The sequence below is a fragment of the Stegostoma tigrinum genome, chromosome 20 (assembly GCF_030684315.1).
Source record: "Stegostoma tigrinum isolate sSteTig4 chromosome 20, sSteTig4.hap1, whole genome shotgun sequence".
NCBI classification, from domain to species: Eukaryota; Metazoa; Chordata; class Chondrichthyes; order Orectolobiformes; family Stegostomatidae; genus Stegostoma; species Stegostoma tigrinum.
The window spans coordinates 21,276,396-21,300,970 of NC_081373.1; the positions used below are offsets into that span (position 1 = coordinate 21,276,396).

The following is a 24,575-nucleotide window of genomic DNA, read 5'->3' on the forward strand; positions in this document are numbered from 1 at the left end:
GGCACTCTCTCAGCACAAGTGGGTGTTGCCCTTCCAAATTCCAAGGCACCAAGACAGATCGGGAGCTTCAACAGCAGCAGCAGTGGTGGCATGATGGCCCAACATAGGAAGAGTAAGCAGTGAAGGAGGTCCCCCAGTATCTGCAGTGGCAGCGTCAAGAACAAGCAATGTTCAGGAATGACCCCAGTGAGTTTTAACATCAATCATACTTGGAACATCATTTGCAATGGCTTCTCTTCCTGCTCTTGCTCTGTTATCTTTTCTGTTCCCCCAAGGATCTATCTTTGATCCTCTCCTATTTCTTATTTATACATTGTGTCTGGGCAATTTCATCCAAAAACACAATATCAGTTTTCTTATACACTAATGACCTTACCTCCCCATCACCTCTTTCAACTCCAGCACTGTTGCTCAGTTATCAGACTGTTTGCCCAACATGCAGTACCGGATAAGCAGAAATTCCTTCATTAAACATTGAAAAGGCTTATATCATTGATTTTGGTAGCTGCTGAAAACTCCAGTCCCGAGTCATGAACTCCATCTCTCCCTCTCTCCCTGGCACAAATATAAGGTCAGATCAATTTATTACGAACTCTGGTGTCACATTTGATAACTGTTAAGTTTCTGGTAAATATACACATTATCGTTATTAAGTCACCTACTTCTACTTCCATAACACCAACAAATTCATCCGATCTCAACTCACCTGCAGTTGAAACTCTCATCCTGATCCTGTTATCTCTGTATTGACTATTCCAACACACCTTTTGCTAGTCATCTAAAACTCTACTGCCCAAGTCCCAACTCACAAGAAATTCCATGTCCCTGTCAGCCTAAATCTCATTGACCCATGTTGATTCCTGGAAAAAAGCAACATCTTGATTTTAAAATTGTCATCTTTGTTTCAAACTCCTGAATGGTTTCAATCTTTCCTTTCTCTGTAATCTCTCTCTGGCCTCTTGTTCATTCCCGACTTTATTCACTCCACCATTGGTAGCTATTACCTAGCCTCAAACTCTGGAATATCCTTGGGACAACTCTCTACCACCCTACTTCAGTTTTGTCATTGAAGGCACTTGTTAAACTCACCTGTTTGACTACTCTATAGTCAGCCGACCTATCTCACTCTGTTGGTTGATGTCATACATTTGTTTCATAATAGCCCCCTAAAAGTGATATAGAATGCTTCAGAACATTGAAGACACAATATAAATATAATCTGTTGTTATTATTGTGCTGTTACATAGAAAACACAATTTGTGTGCAGAGAGTTCCTTGAAATAACAATGTAATATTGACCAGATAATTAATTAGTGAAGTCTTTTGTTTGATAGATATTGGCCAGGATGCTGAAGCATAGTTCCCAAAACTCTTCTTTGAAATAGTACCATGGGATTTTTTTATACCCACCAGAGCAGGAAAATGGAGTCTCAGTTTAATAGGTCATCTTGAAGATAATGCCTCTAACAATGCAGCATCCTCAATATTTGTTCTCAAGTTCTGGAGTGGCTATGAAATCACAAGCTCCTCATTGAATGCACAAGTTTCCAAAGCAGAATTGAGAATGTGAACAACTGAGAGCCACAGCTGACCCAAAATGGAAGATGAGCTGTTTATAGATTTTAAATTTAAATACTGAAAAGAGTGCTACATTTCAGATCATTAAAGACAGGACTTTAGAATCAAAAACACAATTTCTAACTTTGTGGATAACACCACACTGGCAAGCATAGTCAAACAGGGCTACCTTTTAAACCATCTTTTATTTTGGAAAGTAAATGGTCAACTTAAGGCACAACTGTCACTAGACAACATTTTCACCATTCTGGGACTTTGAGCACTCTTACTTTGTCCACTGTGGCTTTAAGACGTACAATTTGTCCTTTTTGTTTTGAAGAGAGATTTTAGGACAAGAGGTGAGGAGCTGTCTATGTGAACCAATAACATCAAAAGCTCGTGAGGTCTTTGGTTTTATTTTGTAAATTGGAACAATAGAATCACAGATGAGTGGAGACAACTCCCATAGAACCAGGGTTTTTGGTTAGCTTTTAGCAGTTGTTGGGGTTTGAAGATGGCTGTCTTGACATCTCTCTCAGGCACAGCAAAAAACTGGAGTTTTCTCTGTTGCCAAAATCATATGTGAGACAGTTTATTTTACTGAATTTGCCTTTGCCAAGGGGGTGTTCATGAGATGTTAATATATTGAAACAGTTGCTGTTTTGTAGTTAAATAATCTATTATTCTGTTAAGCTGTCCATTAGAGTTAAAGTTATACTAACTCTACTTTGTTTTGTTTGAATTTTGACTTTAGCGTAAGAATAAAGTGTGTTTTACTTAAAGCCAAGTAGCATAACAAATTGCATTACATCTGGAACACAGTACCTTACACTTACCTTTAAAGAAGATAAAAGTTAGAGTCTTTGATATGTTTGAAGGTGGTTTGATCTGATCCATAACATCTGTGGGCACATAGGCTGCTGCCATCCCTTGAAATGTAAACAGTTTGCAACTCCTTCCCAGTAAAAGACCTGAGCCCATTTCAACTCCAACAACAAACCACATCATTTTGCTGTTGGACAGACAGCGCAGCAGGCCATATCACCCTCCTCAGTTTATCTTAAATTGAAGACACAGTTCCAAAACCTTGCCACTATATAAAACTCGTAACTAAAACAATATTACAAAATTATATACAGACACTGGAGAGGATGCAGAGAAAAACTGCAGTTTGATACCCTTAACATATAGATGTATATATCAGAAAATAAGATGCTCAGATTGGTTCTCTTTTATCCAACAAAAAGGCTGAGGGTTAATACCACAGAGATCTTGAAAAGTATGAAATATTTTGATATTGTGGATACAGAAAATGTTTCCTCTTGTAGGAAAGAGGTTAACTAGAGCTCTTGGTACAAGATCATCATCTAGAAATTCAATTAGGAGTTCAACAGAAACATCTTTGTTGAAAGAATGATGAGAATGTGAAACTCATATCCACAAGGAATGCTTAAAATGAATAGTATGGATATGCTTAAAGAGAAGCTAGACAAATATATGAGGTGGGGGGAATGAGTGCAACACAGATGGCAGCAGCGACTCGTTGAAAGAATGGCCTGGTTCTGTGCCATGTATTCCATTGAATTCTATCTTAGTTCCATATAAATTGATTTGTTAGATGAATTTTGAAAAAACAATCCTCAATTCTCTCTATGGATTTAAAGCACCAAATTAAAAATCTTATCTCACCTGTTTGTCCTGGAGGAGGAGTACCACTTGAACCTCGTGGCAGGCATATAAAAACTGTCAACACTGCAGCTTTGTTTCCTGAACAGGGCTCCACAGCAATAGGTTTGGGGGCTCCCTGTGAAACATGGAACATGGAACATTAAATATAAAACCAAAACTGCCAAACAAAGATTGCTTACTTTGGTACAGTATATTGTACCTTCCTTTTTATCACAGCATAGAAATTTATAATACAATACTGGCCACAGTATTAGTCAAGTTTGTAGTGGAAGTGGAGCTACACAAGAACGAAAATTAGTTTACTTAATTACAGTTCTATGCCAAAGCAGGCAAAACCATTGCACAAAAGTGCTTCAGTGCAACTCAAGCTTTCACACAAGTCATGAAATTCTTAAAGCTGCTTCTGAAATTATTTAAAAGAAATTTAATAGTATGAAGAAAGGATAGTGTGCTGTTCAAAAGATTTCCACACAGCTGTGGTACTTCCATTCATAACCTTCAACTGACAATATGGTGATTTGATTATGAAGGCACAAACAGAAAGCAAAACAGAAGATTTAGGTCAGAGATAATCATCAGAGTCAGGTATCTTTGCAAGATTAAATAGATTACCTCATATATCCATCAGAATTTTTTCAAAATCTCAAAATAATTGAGAAGCATTGGAAGCAATTGATGCCAAGCGTCAATCCAAATGAAATTCATTATACCAAGACAGTCAATTGGTCTGATTTATTTATAATCTTACTCTATTATACCTATATTTCAACTGATCATTATTTAGAATCATAAAGACTGGAACAAGAAGAACAAATAGAATTTCCAAGATATTAATCTGTCATATTTCTATGCTTGAACAAATTGGAGAACAGTTAGCTTCATTCATTTCTTTTAATCAATAAACAATAACTTTTCAGTCATGTGGCTCATGTTGATGTTTCCAGGTCCTGGCACAATCAGAAAAGTCAGCCAGGTTTCTCAGATAACAAATGAGCAGTTAATGTATAGCAAAAAAAATTACTCAAGCAAAATGTAAAGACCGTGACCAAAAAAAAATAAACTGTGCAATTATATACAAGTATCAATCTAGAAAAAAAAGTTTACATTCATGTAACCACCAAGTCAGGGTAAAATATTGAAGTTCTGTGGAGTGTCACCTTAAAAAGTATTTTTGTGAACTAATATGTATATTCAGAAACAAAAAAAATGCATGGATCATCTCAAAGGCAGGTTTTGTCTTAAGGCACTGGGGTGTCTTCTTGGATCAGTCATAGTTAGCAGAATTTATTTTTCTGGAGACAGTGGTGAGTTTGAATTCTCCTTTAGGAACTCTTCACATATAGGATGAGGTCTTACAGTGAGTTTACAACTCTGAAAATTCACTGAGAGGGGTTTCAGATAGAGACAGACAGAGAGAGTGTGCAAGGGCTATTTTTTCCGAGGCAAATTGTCTCAAAAGTTGAGCTTAAATCCAATACCATTTTCTCCTGAGTCATGTGGCCTCTCAGTGAAAGTGTTGCAGATTTTGTGGGCTGAATTTTACCTGACTGACACTGCCAATTTTGGCACTTTTCATAGAGAGTTTCTGCCTGCAAGCCCTTGTGAGTTTTCTCACACTATCTTCCCGAACTCATCTCATTAATGGTGTACTATGTACCTATCGTACCCACACATCACATTCTCCCACTTGACACAGGTGGAGGTACTGGCCACTGCCACCAGAGCCATCTTTAAAACTCAGCTGTACGTCCAGTCAAGAGTTGGCAATCTGCAGGTACCCTGTATGGTTGATTTTATTTACATCAGTCATGTTGGGCAGAGAGAATTGGCACTGTCCTTTGGTGAGAATATGGAATCCATGTTGGTCAGAAGCTGTGTATGGTCACTGGCCATGAGTGTGCCCTATGATATTTTTGACTGAGAGGTCTGGAGGATCAGTTGGCAAGTTGGAGTCACTAAGTTGCTGAGCTGACTTTCACGTTGAGCATTATTGTCATGTAGTTTCTAAGTGGCAAGTGGGAAAGTAGAAAAATAAATATTACTGAGATCAAATGAAATCATAATGACTAATGCTAATACAAGCGAATAGACCTCTCACCCCTCCCCAGCGACAATCTCAACTTATCATTCAACACTCTGTTGGAAAGTGGGAATTTTCTGTTCTTGACAATGAAAAGGTCCTCAATGCTGAACTCCCAATCTCTTGCCAATTCCCACACTGTTCCGGACTGGAAAGAGACCTGTGCCTCTATCCAAGTAGTCTCTTCCTTATAAATGCAATATTGTTGCTACTGTAATCTGTGCTGCTTTGATTTACAAAATTATTTTTCAAAAATTCAAGACAAGTAATCTGTAAATATAAAATAAGCATATCCAGTCAATATTGTAAATGAATACTTTAGTTAATACATCTTCATAAGAAGACTCTCTTAAAAATAGCGGGAAGAGTAGACCAGAAGAAATGATGGCTTTGAGCCGCGACATAATTCATACAAAAACATAAGAAATAAAAGCAGCAATAAACCAAATGGCCCAACAAAACTGCTCCATCACTGACTGTGCTGATGGGTTGATCTTCAGGTCCACATTCCTGCCATCCTCCATATCCCTTGATTGCTGAGACCCAAAAATGTTTTCCCCAGTCTTGAGAGAGAGAGAGAATTCCAAACTGTCATAAACCTTTCATTACTTCTCAATGCAGTATTAAATAATCATATCATCCTGTGACTGTGCTCTTGATTTCTTCAAACAGAAGAAGCAATCTCTTAGTATCTACCATATAAAGCCCCTTCAAAATCTTTATGAATGCAATCACCATGAAATCACTCTTCCACACGTCAGACAATACAGTCCTCTCATCAAAGTCTCAGGATCCAAAGTAGGGAACTCGCACTGTACCACTACCAATGCAATGTATCTTTCCTCACATGTGGAGACAAAAAAAACCTACACACAGTACTGCAGACGTGGTCTCACTAAAATCCTGCAGAATTTTAACAAAACCTATTTATTCTTGTACTCCAATCCTGTATTTGTGATAAAGGTCAAAATGCCATTCTGCCTTCCAATCTGTATCTTTTACCTACGTGCTAACTTTTTGTGTTTCTTATATGAACACATTCAATTCTCCATGAATACCTTTTTCCACCCAATGACCAAAGTGAATGACTTCAAACTTCCCTACACTTTAATCTATCTACCATCTTGTTACCTACTCACTTAACTTGGTTATTTAATTGCTTCTCTGATATTGCCAAAGCATATCTTTCCACCCAGGACTGTACCATCATCAAACTTGGATACATTACATTCTGTCTCTTCACCAACGAGGATCCCAGAACTGACCCATCACTTCACCATTCACTGTCTGTGAAAGAAATTGGCATGTTGTAGAAGGTTCAGGAAAAGTCAGTATCTAAAGGGGAAAAAGACTACGTGACAAACAGAACATTAAAAGAAAGTGTCACCTCAATTTATTCAAACATCCCTAGTTCTTAGTAACTGCTCTCTTTGGTCATTCTAACAGCACTGTGTCTTAGTTAGTAACATAAGCAAGTGTATGTTAGCCAGACATTTACGAAAGTAGAAAGTCTGCAGCTCAGGGATGTGGTGAAATGTCTGGAGAACTTTAGTCTGTGGACTATGAGATAACTGTTATCTGTCACGCCAACTTGTTTGTCTCTGTCTCTATACATATCTTGAAACTCTGCACTGCAGCAGAGTCTTCAACATCTAACCTTTGTTAGCATTGACTCTTCGTGATATCACAAATAAAAGGTTCTCTTTACCTTGAAGTCTGACGGCTGCAGTCTATTTATTCGCAGATTTGCAGAATTCCTTAACACTGTCTCACAACTTAAAAATGCCCTGATTAGGTTTACTTTCTGGTTTCTGTTCAATATCAATCTTCTGCCCATGTTAATATAATACATCCAACTCAATGAGCCCTTATCTTGCCTATTAACCCTTTGTGTGACATGTTAGCAAATGCCCTTTGGAAATTCACGTATAGAAATAGTGACTTGGTCATCCTGAATTTGAGTCTTACTGAAGACGTCACATTTTGTTCAGCCTTTCAACTTGCACTCACCAGTACATTTTGGAAGAATATGCATGTAAAAGTTATTTTCCTGTACATTTAAAGCATTGCAATTTGTCCTGATGAGTGCAAGACAAAAAGCTTTGACCAAATGTGAACATTTTTCAGCAATACTTACATCCAGCTATCCTTCATTTACTCGTTCGCATTTATCTGCCTCAACATAATTTGAACAATATGAAGAATTTTAGGAACAGGAAATGATCACTAAACCAGTTAGTCATTTTTTTAGTCTGATACCTTCTTTAAATGCCTACCTTTTCACTCCAGAAATGAACACTGCTAATTCTTCAGCATATATATTTCTAAAAAGATTTACCAGGATGTTGCCTGGAATGGCTGGATAGGCTGGGATTTTTTTCAATGGAGTGTAGGAAGTTGAGGGGTGACCTAATAGAGGTTTTAAAAATAACGAGAGGGCTCGATAAGGTAAATGGCACCTTATCTTTTCCCTGTGGCAGAGGATTTCGAGGCTAGGGGGCATACTTTAAAAGTGAGAAGAGAAAGATTTGAGGATGACGTGGGGGCAATTTTTGGTTTTACACAGAGTGTGTTTTGTGTGTGGAATGAATTTCCAGAGGAAGTGGTGGATTAGGGTACAATTACAATGTTTAGAAGACATTTAGGTAAGTGCACGAGTAAGAAATATTTGGAGGGATACGGGCCAAGCACAGGCAGGTGGGATTATTTAGGTTTGGGATTATTTGCAGCATGGGCTGGTTAGACAAAAAGGTCTGTTTCTGCACTGTATGACAGTAAGACTCTACAATTCAATGGTTTTCCCCATTCCATGCATTTATATAGAACATAGAACATAGAACATAGAAAAGTACAGCACAGTACAGGCCCTTCGGCCCACCATGTTGTGCCGTGGAATATTCCTAATCCAAAAATAAAATAACCTAACCTACATTCCCCTCAATTCACTGCTGTCCGTGTGCATGTCCAGCAGTCGCTTAAATGTCAATAATGACTCCGCTTCCACTACACCACTGGTAAACTATTCCATGCGCTCACAACTCTCTGGGTGAAGAACCTCCCTCTGACGTCTCCTCTATACCTTCCTCCTAACACCTTAAAACTATGACTCCTCGCGGCAATCAATCCTGCCCTGAGGAAAAGTCTCTGGCTATCGACTCTATCTTTTTAAAACATTGAGTAAACGAAACATTTTTCACTTTCCATCTTATTTGTAATTTGCTAATTATTAAGTTATGCCTTCTATTACTTTATTCCTTCATCCCAGTGAACAACCTATTAAGTATAACTTTGTCATTTCACTTGTTGATAACTTCAAATTAGACATCTATCTCTCCTAACCCACAGCACATGGTGAATTTAACCATTTCTCATTGTGTAGTTCCTGCACACACTTCCACTCTTCCAAGGGTATTAATGCCCACTTTTAATGATTAAGTATTCAAACTACTCACAATATTTCAGACAGCGGGGTTCATAATAATTTAGAAGACTTGAAGGCAATTTGATTAAATCACACAAGATTCTGAGGGAATTTAGAGAGAATTTAGAACTAGGGCTTATTATTTAAAAACAGTGGGTCACCCACTTAAGACAGAGATGAGGAGAATTTATTTTTACTGAACTTTTTTGTTTTTGGAATTCTCTTCTTCAAAAGGCGATGGAAACAAAATCTTTGAATATTTTTAAGGAAGGGGTAGATCAATACCTGGCAAGCAAGGGAATGACAGCTGATCAGGGATAAATGGGAATGTGGAGTATTCAGATCAGACATGATCTTATTGAATGGAGGAACTGGCTCGTGGGACTGAGCAGCCTACCCCTATTCTGAATTTATACATTTACATATAACAACAAAGGAAATGCGTGCAAGGATTTAAAAATTTCCTAGTTTATCTATTAGTTTACAATTTTGAGACTGAATTTGACTGACCCTTGTAGAGTAACAATATAATACAATCCATCTTGAGCTTTGATGTCTTGCTTTTATATTAATTATTTGACTTTAAAAGTGTAAGACAGTAGTGAAACCTGCATAAAAGTACTCTTTCAAAAAAATTAACATATTCCAGGATCCAAATATCACACATGGTAAAATATGCTAGAGACAACACACCCTTTAATTACTTCTGGCAATGCATGAGCCTTTTAAATTTTTTGTGGATCACACACACACCATAAAGAAAGCATTTGCACTCAACCTTTACAGAAACCCTTAGGTTGCTACACAACCACATAGCTTACAGGAAACATTGTAAGAGTCAACCTGGAACCACAGATTCCCATAAATTATGAAGTGCAGAAAGCCTTCAATGCACCACCACCCATACAAGTTAAAACTTGGGTCACACACACGCCAGCACAAATCAAGAATTAATTTCAAGATATGGTTTTTTTTGTGCAATTGGGTTTTTATTATGCAGAATTCTTGGGACACTGAAATCATTCTGTCAGAGTGAATGCTTGTACAACTCATTATCAGGAATTATGCTGTTTCTGGGTCACTACAGTCATTGAATAAAGTATTTCCATGTTATGAAATTCTTTTTAACTATGTATGTCATTGTCATTTTGAAATAGGAACACCACATAAAAAGGGACTGCTAATTCAAGTCACTAAAATGTCTGTAATTGTTAGGTTTTATTGAGATTGTCTAATGGTACCAAACCTGATAGAAAGTAATAGAAAATGTTCTGATATTTATGTGAATACCACCATTGTCATTCTGCTTTATATCATAATCAATGTTGAGAAATTAAGACTAATTGTACAAGAAACCATTTTAAGTAGAAAAAAATTAGAATGATGAGCTATTGATTGTGAGTAGAAAGAAAGCCAATTGGAGAGGGACATAGAGTCCATAGTTTTGAAATCTTAGTGAAAAAAAATCACAAAAGTAATAAAGATACTGAGATATGAGTCAATATAATATGTCACCTAACTGAATTAATATATATAACTTACAGAAGACCTTGACATTTACTGCTTTAAACTGAGAGAACTCTGCTTCCCTTCATCATGCCCAAACAAGGAATAAATTTTCCAAACAGCATTGATTTGTATCTCTTAAAGGAATTCCACAGTGGGTAAGGTGACAATAGAAACTGTCACTGTAGGTCTCAGGATCTGCATTTGTACATGGATGCAGAGGTGTGTATCCATGTTCATTTTATGTTTTCATGGGATGTAAGCATCACTGGCAAAGCCTGCCTTTGATGTCAATCCCTAACTGTCTTTGAGAAATTAGTGATGAAGAGTTTTCTGAACCACTGCAGTCCAGTTTGCACAGGTACACCAAATTTTAATCTCAGTCTGGTGCTGTGGGTTTTGGTGTGTGTATAAAACTGTGTGTGTGTGTGTGTGTGTGTGTGTGTGTGTGTGTAGAAGAGGATACCTTCATGTAAATAGGTAGGCATGTACATATGGATTTGTTATGAGTATGAATACAAGACGTCAAGATAATGGAGTAGGCTTTCGCTCATTAAGTTTGTTCCAGCCTTCAATGTGACCATAGCTAACTTAATAATCCTCACCTCCAGCTTCCAGCCTTATCTCTATATGCGGGAGCATATCTGTTAACTAAGGGTTAATGGGTGGAAATTGTAATCGCATTAGGCCCAGCAGCAGTGACCATTGTTTTAGCTCACCTGAACACTGTTGATAAGCATTAATGGGTTGAAACTGTAATCTCATTCACCTAAGATGCTGCTTGGCCTGCTGTGTTCATCCAGCTCCACACTTTGTTATCCTGCATCTTGTTTGTTCAGTTCTCTGTAAATCTTATTATTACTTTGTGACAATGTGTCACGCGCCCATTGCCTGATTCAACTGCCAAGCAGAAGGATTGGCATCTATCCAGATATGTACAAATACTGCATGTGTGTTATAACCCTTTGCCCCTCTCAGACTGACAGTTAGGGTATCAATACCTTGCTGTCAGTAGGAAAACCGGCCCTGTACAAGTAAAAGGTATAGTTTGATCTACAAGAATGTGTCACTGTGGTCCTCAAATAATGCAGTCATACAATCTTTGACACATAATGCTTGATTCTCTTACCGATTGCAAATCTGTATATCTCAGTCTTAAATATACTTAACAACCAGGCCTCAACAGACCTTTGCAGTAAAGAATTTCACAGATCCATCACTGTTTGAGAGAAAGAATTCCTTCTCATGTCTGTCTTAAGTGGGTGGCTCCTATTGTGAAATTACACGCTCTGGTCCTAGACCCTCTGGTCTGCCACATGGCGAAACAACCACTCTACATTTACCTTGTCAGCCCCAATAAGAATCTTATATGTTTTCTAAAATCTGCTCTGGGGATTTGGGTGTCGCTAGCTAAGCCAACATTTATTGTCCTTCCCAAATTGCCCAGAGTCAACCACATTGCTGTGGGGCTGGAGTCACATTGAGGCCAAACTGGGTAAGGACAGCTGTTTCCTTCCCTAAAGGTCATTAGTGAATCAGATGGGTTTTTCTGACAATCAGTAATGGTTTCACGGTTGTTATTAGACTCTTAATTCCAGATCTCTATTGAATTTACATTTCTTCATCTGCCGCAGGGGATTCTGGATTAATAGTCTAGCGAAAATACCACTAGGCTAACACCTCCCCTCAATAAGGTTTCAGCTGATTTTCCTGAACTCCAATGAGTTGAAGCCCAACTTATTCAATCTCTTCTCAAAATAAAATCCCTCCATAACTGGCATCAGCCTTGAGAACCTTCTCTGAACTGCCTCCGCTGCCAGCATATTTTTTCTTAGAGAACAGACTGAAACTCTTCACAGTATTTTAGCCTTGATATGATCAGTGTTTTGTATAGTTATAGCAAGGCTTCCATATTTTTATACATGATTTTCTTCAGATTAAAGGCCAACATTTTATTTATAGAACATAGAACAGCACAGAACAGGCCCTTCAGCCCACGATGTTGTGCCGACCATTGATCCTCACGTATGCACCCTCAAATTTCTGTGACCATATGCATGTCCAGCAGTCTCTTAAATGACCCCAATGACCTTGCTTCCACAACTGCTGCTGGCAACGCATTCCATGCTCTCACAACTCTCTGTGTAAAGAACCCGCCTCTGACATCCCCTCTATACTTTCCTCCAACCAGCTTAAAACTATGACCCCTCGTGCTAGCCATTTCTGCCCTGGGAAATAGTCTCTGGCTATCAACTCTATCTATGCCTCTCATTATCTTGTATACCTCAATTAGGTCCCCTCTCCTCCTCCTTTTCTCCAATGAAAAGAGACCGAGCTCAGTCAACCTCTCTTCATAAGGTAAGCCCTCCAGTCCAGGCAGCATCCTGGTAAACCTCCTCTGAACCCTCTCCAAAGCATCCACATCTTTCCTATAATAGGGCGACCAGAACTGGACGCAGTATTCCAAGTGCGGTCTAACCAAAGTTTTATAGAGCTGCAACAAGATCTCACGACTCTTAAACTCAATCCCCCTGTTAATGAAAGCCAAAACACCATATGCTTTCTTAACAACCCTGTCCACTTGGGTGGCCATTTTAAGGGATCTATGTATCTGCACACCAAAATCCCTCTGTTCCTCCACACTGCCAAGAATCCTATCCTTAATCCTGTACTCAGCTTTCAAATTCGACCTTCCAAAATGCAACACCTCGCATTTATGCAGGTTGAACTCCATCTGCCACCTCTCAGCCCATCTCTGCATCCTGTCAATGTCCCGCTGCAGCCTACAACAGCCCTCTATACTGTCAACGACCCCTCCGACCTTTGTGTCGTCTGCAAACTTTCTGACCCATCCTTCAATCCCCTCATCCAAGTCGTTAATAAAAATTACAAACTGTAGAGGCCCAAGGACAGAGCCCTGTGGAACCCCACTCACCCCTGATTTCCAGGCAGAATATTTTCCTTCTACTACCACTCGCTGTCTTCTGTTGGCCAGCCAATTCTGTATCCAGGCAGCTAAGTTCCCCTGTATCCCATTCCTCCTGACCTTCTGAATGAGCCTACCATGGGGAACCTTATCAAATGCCTGATTCCTGATTATCCGTTGAATTTGGAAACAAGCTTGTTGTGATTTGAATAATAAGACCCTGAAATCTCTTTGTGCGCAACTTCCTGCAGTCTTTCCATATTTAGCTCTTCTATTCTTCCTGTCAAATTGTATAATCTTAGATTTTCCTACATTATCTTCGATATAGTAAATGTTTTTCCACTCACTTAACTGTCTATATCCCACTGTGGACTCCTTGTGTCATCCTTACCACTTGCCTTCCCATCTGTTTTTATGTCCTTTGCAAATTTAACGAAGGCACATTCAATCCGCCTCATCCAAGTTATTTGTATGCAAATAACTGTGACCCCAGGAACAATCTCTGTAGCGTTCCACTAATATAGGTTACCACCCTGAAAACTCCCCTTTATCCCAGCTCTCTGTCTTCTATTCGTTAGTCAATTTTCTGTCTATGCTAATATACTACCCCCAACACCATCAGCTGTTATTAAACAGTCTTACGCAAATTCAAACATATTACATATATTAGAGATCCTTTATTTACCCTGTTTGTTAGCATCTCAGGCATAAATTCCACTTCATGAAGTCATGTTGGCTCCGATTGAATATATACCACATGCTTTTAAAAGCTCTGCTTTACATTCATAATATTAGACTCTTAACATTTTCCAGATAACAGACATTAAGCTAACTAGCCTACGGAATCAGTGAATTATTATTGTGCATAAGCAGGTCATTTGGTCCATCAACAGGCAGCTCGATTATCAACTGCCAATCTTGCTTTCTTTCCTATATCTAAACACATGATTACTATTCAAGGAATCACTCACTTCCTTCTTGAATGCTGACAATAACATGTTTTTTGTCTTCCCCCATTTTTGGAATTACCATGTTTTTGGCAATTTTCGGACTCACCGGGAATTTTTCAGAATCTAAGGATTCTTGAAAGCCTTACTATGAATTCATCCATTATTACTGCCATTATTCCTTTAAGATATCGACATTAGATCTGTGTATGTCCATGGGGGTGGTGATGGGTGCGTGCAGACGTGTGAGCTCACATGCAGTTGTGTAGATGGCTGTGTGTGTACGAGTGTGTAGGGATTGTGTGTGTCTGTCTGTATGAGTGGGGAAGAGGAGGGTTTGTGTGTGTATTAGTTTGTCTACGTTAATGTCTGTGTCTGCAACAATGACACTCAAAGCTCATTTAGGGAAAAATAACACTATAGTTGCAATACTTCTCTGAAATACTGTGTCCTGGAACAATGTCAGCTTGTATCATGAGTTCACTGTGGTGTATGTCAGAGTATAACTAATGCTCTGAAACTACGGGTGAGTTCTATTTATACTGTCTTTAAAAGAAAGCCAAGTGGACACTAGATTCTCCTTAATTAGAGGAATGTCTATATTAGAACATTTTCACAGAGGAAAACCTCGTTATGTTTTAGAATGCTGCAGCAAGCTGAGAATGTGGCATTCCACCATTATGTTTAAAGACGCTGAGAAAATCAAACATGGCTCTGAGCAAGCTTCTGCCTGTTAAATGGAAACTATTGTTCAGGATGCCAACATCTCTGTATCATTATGGCAGAATCAGAGTGAGAACAAAGTACCTTCTCAAAAGTGACAGTGACTAAGAAATCAAAAAAGGGGATTTAAATATCTGCAGCTCAGACAATGTGCAGGGATGCACTGGTTCCCCTGAAAAGTCACAGGTTTCTTCAAGATCGTCACAGATAAATGAGCTTCTGATAGTGCAGCACTGTGGAACCCTTCAAAGAAACATTTGGGAATTCTTCTAATTTCTTGTATGGTCAGTCCAGACTTGTTGCGTTCTGAAAAGCAAGTAAAAATGCTCCTGGAGTTACAGGCATGCTGGACTTCAGAAGAAAACACTATAGGCAAGGAAATCATTTCAAAGTGTTGTAATGCTCAGATTGCACACATCAGTGAGATCTGATTATCAGATGTACAAGAAGATTTGAAGTATTACTTTAAGAACTGAAAACCAAATAATCCCATTGAGAAAACAACTAACAGATTCACAAATGCCTTTTCTTAGCTTTTCAACTGCATTTCACATTTCATCCTTTAAAAATAGGTGATTCTCAATGTGTTATTTCAAATGCTGCTCTTGAGCAACTTTCCTGGCTTAATTGTTATTCTATTATTTGTGTGTGAGCATCGATGACAATATCACAACATTGTTGCTCATTTCCAATTGCTCTCAAAATGGTGATGTTGAGCTGTCTTCTTGAATTGCTGAAGTCCATCTGGAGTAGTGACATCCATAGTGCAGTTACGGATGGAAATGTAGAATTTTGATCCAGCACAGTGAAGTAATGGTGACATTTACAAGTCAGCATAGTCTGTGGCCTACAGGGGAACTTGCAGATAGTAGTTCTCCCAGAGTGGCAGGAATTGCAGGTTTGAAAGATGCACCAAGGAGGCTTGGTGATTTGCTGCAGTAAAAGTTATAAATGGTACAGTCTGTTGCCAACGTGTGCCAGTAGTGAATTAAATGTTTAGGATTATGAATGGGGTCCTAATTAAGTCAGGTGCTTTATCCCTTGTGCTATTCAGTTCCTCACGTTTTGTTGGAGCTGCAATTATCCAGGCAAGTGCACAGTATTCCATTACGCTCCTTGCATGTGCCAAGTAGATGCTGATAGCTTTGGAGAAAGAGTAAATGAGTTAATTATTATAGAATTCAGATCATTTGACGTGCCCTAGTAGCCACAGTACTTGTATAGTTGGCCAGTTAAATTTCTGGTCAAAGGTGTTAGCTGTGGCAGACTCACCAAAGGTATTGCTTTTGAATGTACAGGGGAGTAGTTAGAATCTCTCATTGGAGATGGTCATTGCCTGACACTTGTGAGGCTCAATCCTTGCTTACCACTTCTCAACCCAAGCCTGAATGGTGCCCATGTCCTTCTGCATGCAAAAATGACTGCTTCACTATCTGAGGAGCTAAGACTGGCACTTAAGATTGTGCATTCATAAGCAAACGTTCCCACTTCTGACCTTATGCTGGAGAGAGGTTCATTAAAGAAGGAGGCAAAGATGGTTAGGCCGAAGAAACCACCCCGGGCTGAAGTAATTTGTCGTCAACAAAGACCTCCCCATTGTATTAGGTTGGGCTCCAACCAGAGAGGCGTTCACTCCTGATTCTTATTAAGTTCAATGTTACAAGGCTTCTTGATACTATACTCAGTCAGATACGGCCTTAATGTGATCATTCTCACCTCACCTCTTAACTCCAGCTCTGTCAGGAGACAAGTGTCCTTGGCAAACCTTGAACTGAGCATGAATGAGCAGGTTAGTGCTGAATTGCTCTACATAAGAGCACTGGCAAAGACACCTTTCATTGTTTTGCTGATGTTTGAGAGTTGATTGATAGGATGGTGATTGGCCAGACGATACTACCTTTTGTGGACAGGACATATCTTGGCAATATTTCACATTCTTGGATAGATGCCAGTGCTGTATCTGTGCTTGAAGGCTTGGAGTAGGGGCGCAGCTCGTTCTGAAGCACAAGAATTATAGCTAGGATGTTGTCATGGCCCATAGCCTTTGTAGTACCCAAAGCCTTTAGTTGTTTTCTAGTGAAACAAACAAAATAGTCTAAGGACAGGAATCTCCACAGGCATGTGGAGCCCAGGTAACTAATGTGGATCACTACTTGATGTTTCTGGCTAACGCTGGTTGCAAATAGTTTAGATTTACCTTTTGTCCTTCTGTGGTGGGTGGATACCCCATCATGGAAGATGAAGATTTTTGAGGAATATCCACTTTAGGTTTGTTGCTTAATTGTCCAAAACCATTCATGACTGAGTGTGGTAAAGCTGCAGAACTTTGATCTGTTCCATTGGATATAGGGTATCTTTGCTTGTTTATTGCTTGCTGTTCCCACTATTTAGCATGCATGTACTCTAATATTGTAACTTCAGCAGATTTTCTCCTCATTTTTAAGTATGCTTGGTGTTACTCCTGGCATGCTCTTCTACAGTTCTCGTTATGTTTTGACTGTGGCAAGCACATGGTCTATTAGCTCTAGGGAGCATTTTACCCAAGAAGATTCATTTATCAAGGCAAGAAAAAAATCTACTGATGTCAATACTAATTTCTGCTTTCCACAGGATACTTTGACAAATTGTGCAGTATGTAAAGACGTTATTATAATAGTACTGACGTTCCGCTTATCATAACTCCAGCATTTTTCTAGTTAACATGACGTTGAAGTACTTATTGTTTATGGTCTGATGTGAATTGCCCTGCTGTATGTTCACTTTAGTAGGCCACGTTGTCAAGTATTCTCAAAATCTAAAAGCATAATAGTCACTGAATTATATCCCTGAGGTAAGAACTATATTTTGTTGGATTAACTTCAGCAACACAAAGGGCCACCTTACAGATTATAACTATTTTGAATTGTAATATGTAATTATATCAATGATAATCATTAATGCTTGGTGATGCGACGCTATCAGGTGATATTTACCCTACATAGATAATAATAAAATGCAATCCTATTGTGCCAATCTTCACCAAATCTGACTGTACAGATTTACAAACATGAGAAACAGTAGAAAACTCAGATCCTCCAACTAATGCATATATTACATCATGGCAGATTTGCATCCTGTCATGCTATTGCACCATATCCATTGATATCTTTACCTAACAAAATTCACCTAGCTCAGTCTTGAAAGGTCCAACTGTCATAGTCAGTGTTCTCAGTTTCAATTGTACTTTGTGAAGTGAAAAAGTGCATCATGATTTTCTGTCTAAATAGTTGTTGTACGATTTGGTACCAAACTCTGTTGGCTTGTGGTTGGGGAGGGTGTAATTATCAATCCTTGTTTTTAGACCATGTCTAAAGGCTTATTTGATTAGCAGTGATAGTGGATAAATCACTGCTGTGTTTTATCAGGAACAGGTATTCATCTTACACAGTAAGATGTATTTCATTGCATCACAGCAATAGGTACAGATTGTATTGACTAATTTGGTATAATTACAAAGTTCATTAGAAGCTGGATATGTCGCCTCTGATCCTATCAGAACCTCCTGTCAGAATGCTTCTTCTCAACTCAACACTGCGTCATCGTCAGATTGGCTGGAGCTTAATACAGATTATTTATCAACATTTTTTAAACCCTTAGGTTACATAAAATTTCCATCTAAACTGTTTTTCCCCATTATTAACATTTATACAGTCAGGTATGTAATTACAAATTTTCTAGTACTCTATATAGAACATAGAACATAGAACATAGAACAGTACAGCACAGAACAGGCCCTTCAGCCCACAATGTTGTGCCGACCATTGATCCTCATGGATGCACCCTCAAATTTCTGTGACCATATGCATGTCCAGCAGTCTCTTAAATGACCCCAATGACCTTGCTTCCACAACTGCTGCTGGCAACGCATTCCATGCTCTCACAACTCTCTGCGTAAAGAACCTGCCTCTGACATCCCCTCTATACTTTCCACCAACCAGCTTAAAACTATGACCCCTCGTGCTAGCCATTTCTGCCCTGGGAAATAGTCTCTGGCTATCGACTCTATCTATGCCTCTCATTATCTTGTATACCTCAATTAGGTCCCCTCTCCTCCTCCTTTTCTCCAATGAAAAGAGACCGAGCTCAGTCAACCTCTCTTCATAAGATAAGCCCTCCAGTCCAGGCAGCATCCTGGTAAACCTCCTCTGAACCCTCTCCAAAGCATCCACATCTTTCCTATAATAGGGCGCCCAGAACTGGACGCAGTATTCCAAGTGCGGTCTAACCAAAGTTTTATAGAGCTGCAACAAGATCTCACGACTCTTAAACTCAATCCCCCTGTTAATGAAAGCCAAAACACCATATGCTTTCTTAACAACCCTGTCCACTTGGGTGGCCATTTTAAGGGATCTATGTATCTGCACACCAAGATCCCTCTGTTCCTCCACGCTGCCAAGAATCCTATCCTTAATCCTGTACTCAGCTTTCAAATTCGACCTTCCAAAATGCATCACCTCGCATTTATCCAGGTTGAACTCCATCTGCCACCTCTCAGCCCATCTCTGCATCCTGTCAATGTCCCGCTGCAGCCTACAACAGCCCTCTACACTGTCAACGACACCTCCGACCTTTGTGTCGTCTGCAAACTTGCTGACCCATCCTTCAATTCCCTCGTCCAAGTCATTAATAAAAATTACAAACAGTAGAGGCCCAAGGACAGAGCCCTGTGGAACCCCACTCACCACTGACTTCCAGGCAGAATATTTTCCTTCTACTACCACTCGCTGTCTTCTGTTGGCCAGCCAATTCTGTATCCAAGCAGCTAAGTTCCCCTGTATCCCATTCCTCCTGACCTTCTGAATGAGCCTTCCATGGGGAACCTTATCAAATGCCTTACTGAAGTCCATATACACCACATCCACAGCTTGACCCTCATCAACCTTACTAGTCACATCCTCAAAAAACTCGATAAGGTTTGTAAGGCATGACCTACCCCTCACAAAGCCGTGTTGACTGTATTTGATCAAGCCATGCTCTTCCAGATGGTCATAAATCTTATCCCTCAGAATCCTTTCTAACACCTTGCAGACGACAGACGTGAGACTTACCGGTCTATAATTGCCGGGGATTTCCCTATTTCCTTTCTTGAAGAGAGGAATTACATTTGCCTCTCTCCAGTCCTCAGGTACGACTCCAGTGGAGAGCGAGGATGCAAAGATCTTCGCAAGTGGCGAAGCAATTGCATTTCTCGCTTCCCAAAGCAGCCGAGGACAAATCTGATCCGGGCCTGGCGACTTGTCAATCTTAATGTTTGACAAAATTTTCAGTACATCAGCTTCCTCTATCTCTATCCATTCCAGCATGCACACCTGCTCTTCAAAGGTTTCATTCACTACACAGGTCGTTTCTTTCGTAAAGACAGAAGCAAAAAACTCATTTAGGGCTTCCCCTACCTCCTCAGGCTCCACACACAAGTTCCCTATGCTATCCCTGATCGGCCCTACTCTTTCTTTGACCATTCTCTTATTCCTCACGTAAGTGTAAAATGCCTTTGTGTTTTCCCGGATTCCTTCTGCCAAGCCTTTCTCGTGCCCCCTCCTGGCTCTCCTCAGACCATTTTTGAGCTCCTTCCTTGCCTGCATGTAATCCTCTCTAGCTGAACTTGACCCTAGCTTCCTCCACCTTATGTAAGCTACCTTCTTCCTTTTCACTAGAAGCTCCACCGCTCTCGTCATCCAAGGTTCCTTTATCTTACCCCGTCTTGCCTGTCTCAGAGGGACATATTTACTCATCACTCCCAACAACTGTTCCTTAAACAATCTCCACATGTCTATAGTGCCCTTACCATGGAACAACTGCTCCCAGTCCATGCTTCCTAACTCGTGTCTAATCGCATCATAGTTTCCTCTTCCCCAATTAAATATCCTCCCATTCTGCCTAATCCTCTCCTTCTCCATAGCTATGTAGAATGAGAGAGTGTTATGGTCACTATCACCAAAATGCTCTCCCACCACAAGATCTGATACCTGCCCCGGCTCGTTTCCGAGCACCAAGTCTAGAATGGCCTCTCCCCTCGTCGGCCTGTCAACGTACTGCGTTAGGAAACCCTCCTGAACACACCTTACAAAAACAGCTCCATTCAAACCTTCTGCTCGAAGGAGGTTCCAATCAATATTAGGAAAGTTAAAGTCACCCATTACAACAACCCTACTGCGTCCACACTTTTCCAAAATCTGTCGACCTATGCTTTCTACAATCTCCCTGCTGCTATTGGGGGGCCTGTAGTAAACCCCTAACGAGGTGACTACTCCCTTGCTGCTCCTAATTTCCACCCACACTGACTCAGTAGGCAGATCTTCCTCGACAATGGAAGCTTCTGTAGCTGCGATACCCTCTCTGATTAGTAGTGCTACACCCCCTCCTCTTTTTCCCCCCTCCCTATTCTTTTTAAATGTTCTAAACCCTGGAATATCCAGCAACCATTCCAGCCCATGAGAAACCCATGTCTCTGTTATGGCCACAACATCATAGCACCAGGTACTGATCCATGCTCTAAGTTCATCACTTTTATTCCTGATACTCCTTGCATTAAAGCAAACACACTTTATCCCCGCAAGTCTCTGATTTCACAGATTTAGAGAGTTTGGAGATTTCACAATTTTTTCAGAAGACATTCTCTTCTGACTTGGAAGATGGCTTTGGGGTTGTTGACCACAATTCTGAATGTTTGCAAATCTCTGCAAAACCCTTCAAATTCAATTGCAGGATAGATGTTCCAGTATTAGTCTCCTCTTTCAGGCCAAGAACCTAGCATCAAGGCACTAGCTATGGTTAATCAACTGCATTGGATGGGTCACGACATTTGCATGCCTGGCATAAAACAAGCTGTCTACTTTGAGCGTTGTCACAGCAAGGGCTTACCAGGAGTGCAGAAAGATGTTTCAAGGGTGTTGATAAAGCTTCTCTGAAAAATGTAATATCGCCACTGACTTGAAGAAATCTCTTCGGCAACGGTGCCTAATTTAGAGAAGAATCCACTTACATAGATGAGTGCCATTCCAAAAATGCTGGAGAACCTTGGCACTATTCATGACAAAAGCAACCAACTTGATTGACACCATATCCATAATCATTCACTCCATCACCACCAACACTCAGTAGCACTCATGCATACCATCAACAAGACGCAAGGCAGAAATTCACTATGGCTTCCTAGGCAGCACCTTCAAAACTGATAACCAGTACAATCTAAAAAGACAAGAGCAGCAAATACATGGGAACACCACCATTTGCAAGTTCCCCACCAAGGCACTTGCCATCCTTCCTGCTGAAGGTATGAAACAATTTTGCCATCCTGACATATGTAACCTAGACTCTTTCTTCTTTTTTGGTTCTACTATGAGTCTAGGAAGCTCAGTGAAAAAATACAAAACCCTGGTGAGACCACACTTGGAATATTGTGTCCAGTTCCGGTCGCCCTAGTATAGGAAAGATGTGGAGGCTTTGGAGGGGGTGCAAAGGAGGTTTACCAGGATACTGCCTGGACTGGAGGGCTTGTCTTACGAGGAGAGGTTGACTGAGCTCGGACTTTTCTCTCTGGAGAGAAGGAGGAAGACAGGTGACCTGATCGAGGTGTACAAGGTAATGAGAGGCATGGATAGAGTCAATAGCCGGAGACTTTTCCCCAGGGCAGGATTGACTGCCATGAGGGGTCATAGTTTTAAGGTGTTAGGAGGAAGGCATAGAGGCAATGTCAGAGGGAGGTTCTTCACCCAGAGAGTTGTGAGCGCATGGAATAGTTTACCAGTGGTAGTCGTGGAAGTGGAGTCATTAGTGACATTTAAGCGACTGCTGGACATGCACACGGACAGCAGTGAATTGAGGGGAATGTAGGTTAGGTTATTTTATTTTTGGATTAGGAATATTCCACGGCACAACATTGTGAGGCCGAAGGGCCTGTACTGTGCTGTACTTTTCTATGTTCTATGTTCTATGAAATCACCTACCAGAGGCATTTTGACCCTGTAGATGACAACGGCTTGGTCCTGTGCCAGTTGCTCTCTTGCAACTAGTTAGATTCTTTCTGATATCTTAAAGATGTTCATGGCCAGCCATACATTCAGGCTCAAATGTAAAAAGTGTTGATTGCAAACAATATGCACATTTTCAAGATTTTATGCTTTCTGAGTCAGTGTTACTTGCAGCAAACCTTTACTCGCGAGTTATTCTATCCATGCCATGTAGTTTATTCTCTGTAGTTTGTAATTTCTTTAGCCCTTAACATGGACACATTCCATGAAATTGAAATCAGTTAGATCATCAAGTTCCCCAAATTGCACCTTGTATACCTTTTTGCTGATGAAAATATATTGTCCGAAGTGGATATCTTATCTAAAATTGGAGGTTCTACCACATTAACCTCTTTGTTTTAGGAGTTGATCACTTAGCTTTTATAATGTTCTATTTGCTGCTTTGTTCTGTTTATTCTGACTTATTAAGCTGCACTATATAAATGCTGTTGTCTTGAAAGTTTTCAGTCTTGCAAAAGGATGTAGGTGTAACTGCCAATAAGTGACTGAAGGCTAACATGCAGATGCAGAAAACCATTTGGAAGGTTAATGGAAAGTTATCCTTTATTGCAAAAGGACTTCAGTACAGAAGTATTACAACTAAAGCAATTTTGTTTAATTTTCTATCTTACAGTATCTTCAACAGTTCAAACTCTGGATAACAACAGTGTTGCAGTATTCATTTGGTATGTGAGCTTTTAACCTGTTATAGTGTTGCTAAGGTATATTCTTATATTAAAGTTTTAAATTATCTTTTAAGCTATGGGTTTTTCCAAATAACAACAGCTTTTGTACTGCCTGCTGGGGGTTTTTACCATGTTTTTTAAAGATCAAAGTGGTGTTTCCCACAGTTTGGAGATAAAATGAAGGCTTCTTACCTTCTGCTGCCATGTTTGGAATGTGAGAACACAGGAAAAGGAGTAGACTGTGCCTGCTTCACCATTTAATCTGATTGTGACTGATGGAACACTTCATTGCCATTTACCCACACAATCCCAATAACCTCTTATATCACTGATAATCCAAACATCACCAACCTTTACTTTAAATATACTCAAAGACAGAGATTCTGTAGCCTTCTGGGATAGAGGTTTCCAAAGATTCACCATTTTCTGAGTGAAAACAAAAAAGTCAGTTCTAGATGACATCCCCCTTATTTTAAAATTGTGCCCCTTGGTTCTAGACTCCCCAGCCAGTGGAATCATTTTAGCTGTGCATACCCAATCTATCCTTTTAATTATTTCATAATTTTCAATGAGATCACCTCTTATTCTTTGAAATTCAATCGAGTGCAAGTCCATTTTGTCCAAATTTTCTTTAAATAGTACAGTTCTGCCATCCCAGAGTAGGTGTGCTGAATCTTTGATGTAGACTGTCTATGATACTAATATCTTTCCAGAGATAAGGAGACTATATGCGCACAAATTACTTTAGGTGTCATCTTATCAATCTCAGGTTCAATTGAAGCAAGTTCAATACTTCTGTACTGAAATCCTCTTGCAATAAAGGACAACATTCCATTAACCTTCCTAATAGCCTTCAGAGACTTATTGAGAAGAATACCCAAGTTACTTTGCATACATACACAGTCCAGCCTCTCACCACTCAAGAAACAGTGCACATCTGTTCTTCATCAAAGTGTATAACATTACACTTATCCACATTGCATTCTAACTGC

At 39.8% G+C, this 24,575-nt stretch overlaps 1 protein-coding gene across 2 annotated transcripts in view; it reads right to left on the reverse strand.

Moving 5' to 3' along the window:
* atrnl1b (attractin-like 1b) overlaps positions 1 to 24,575 on the reverse strand; it is a 959,007-nt gene that overhangs the window by 60,370 nt on the left and 874,062 nt on the right. For both annotated transcript variants that reach the window (XM_059653033.1, XM_059653032.1), the window contains one exon: positions 3,247 to 3,361. In XM_059653033.1, the coding sequence (XP_059509016.1) occupies positions 3,247 to 3,361 (115 nt within the window). The remainder of the gene's footprint in view (positions 1 to 3,246; positions 3,362 to 24,575) is intronic.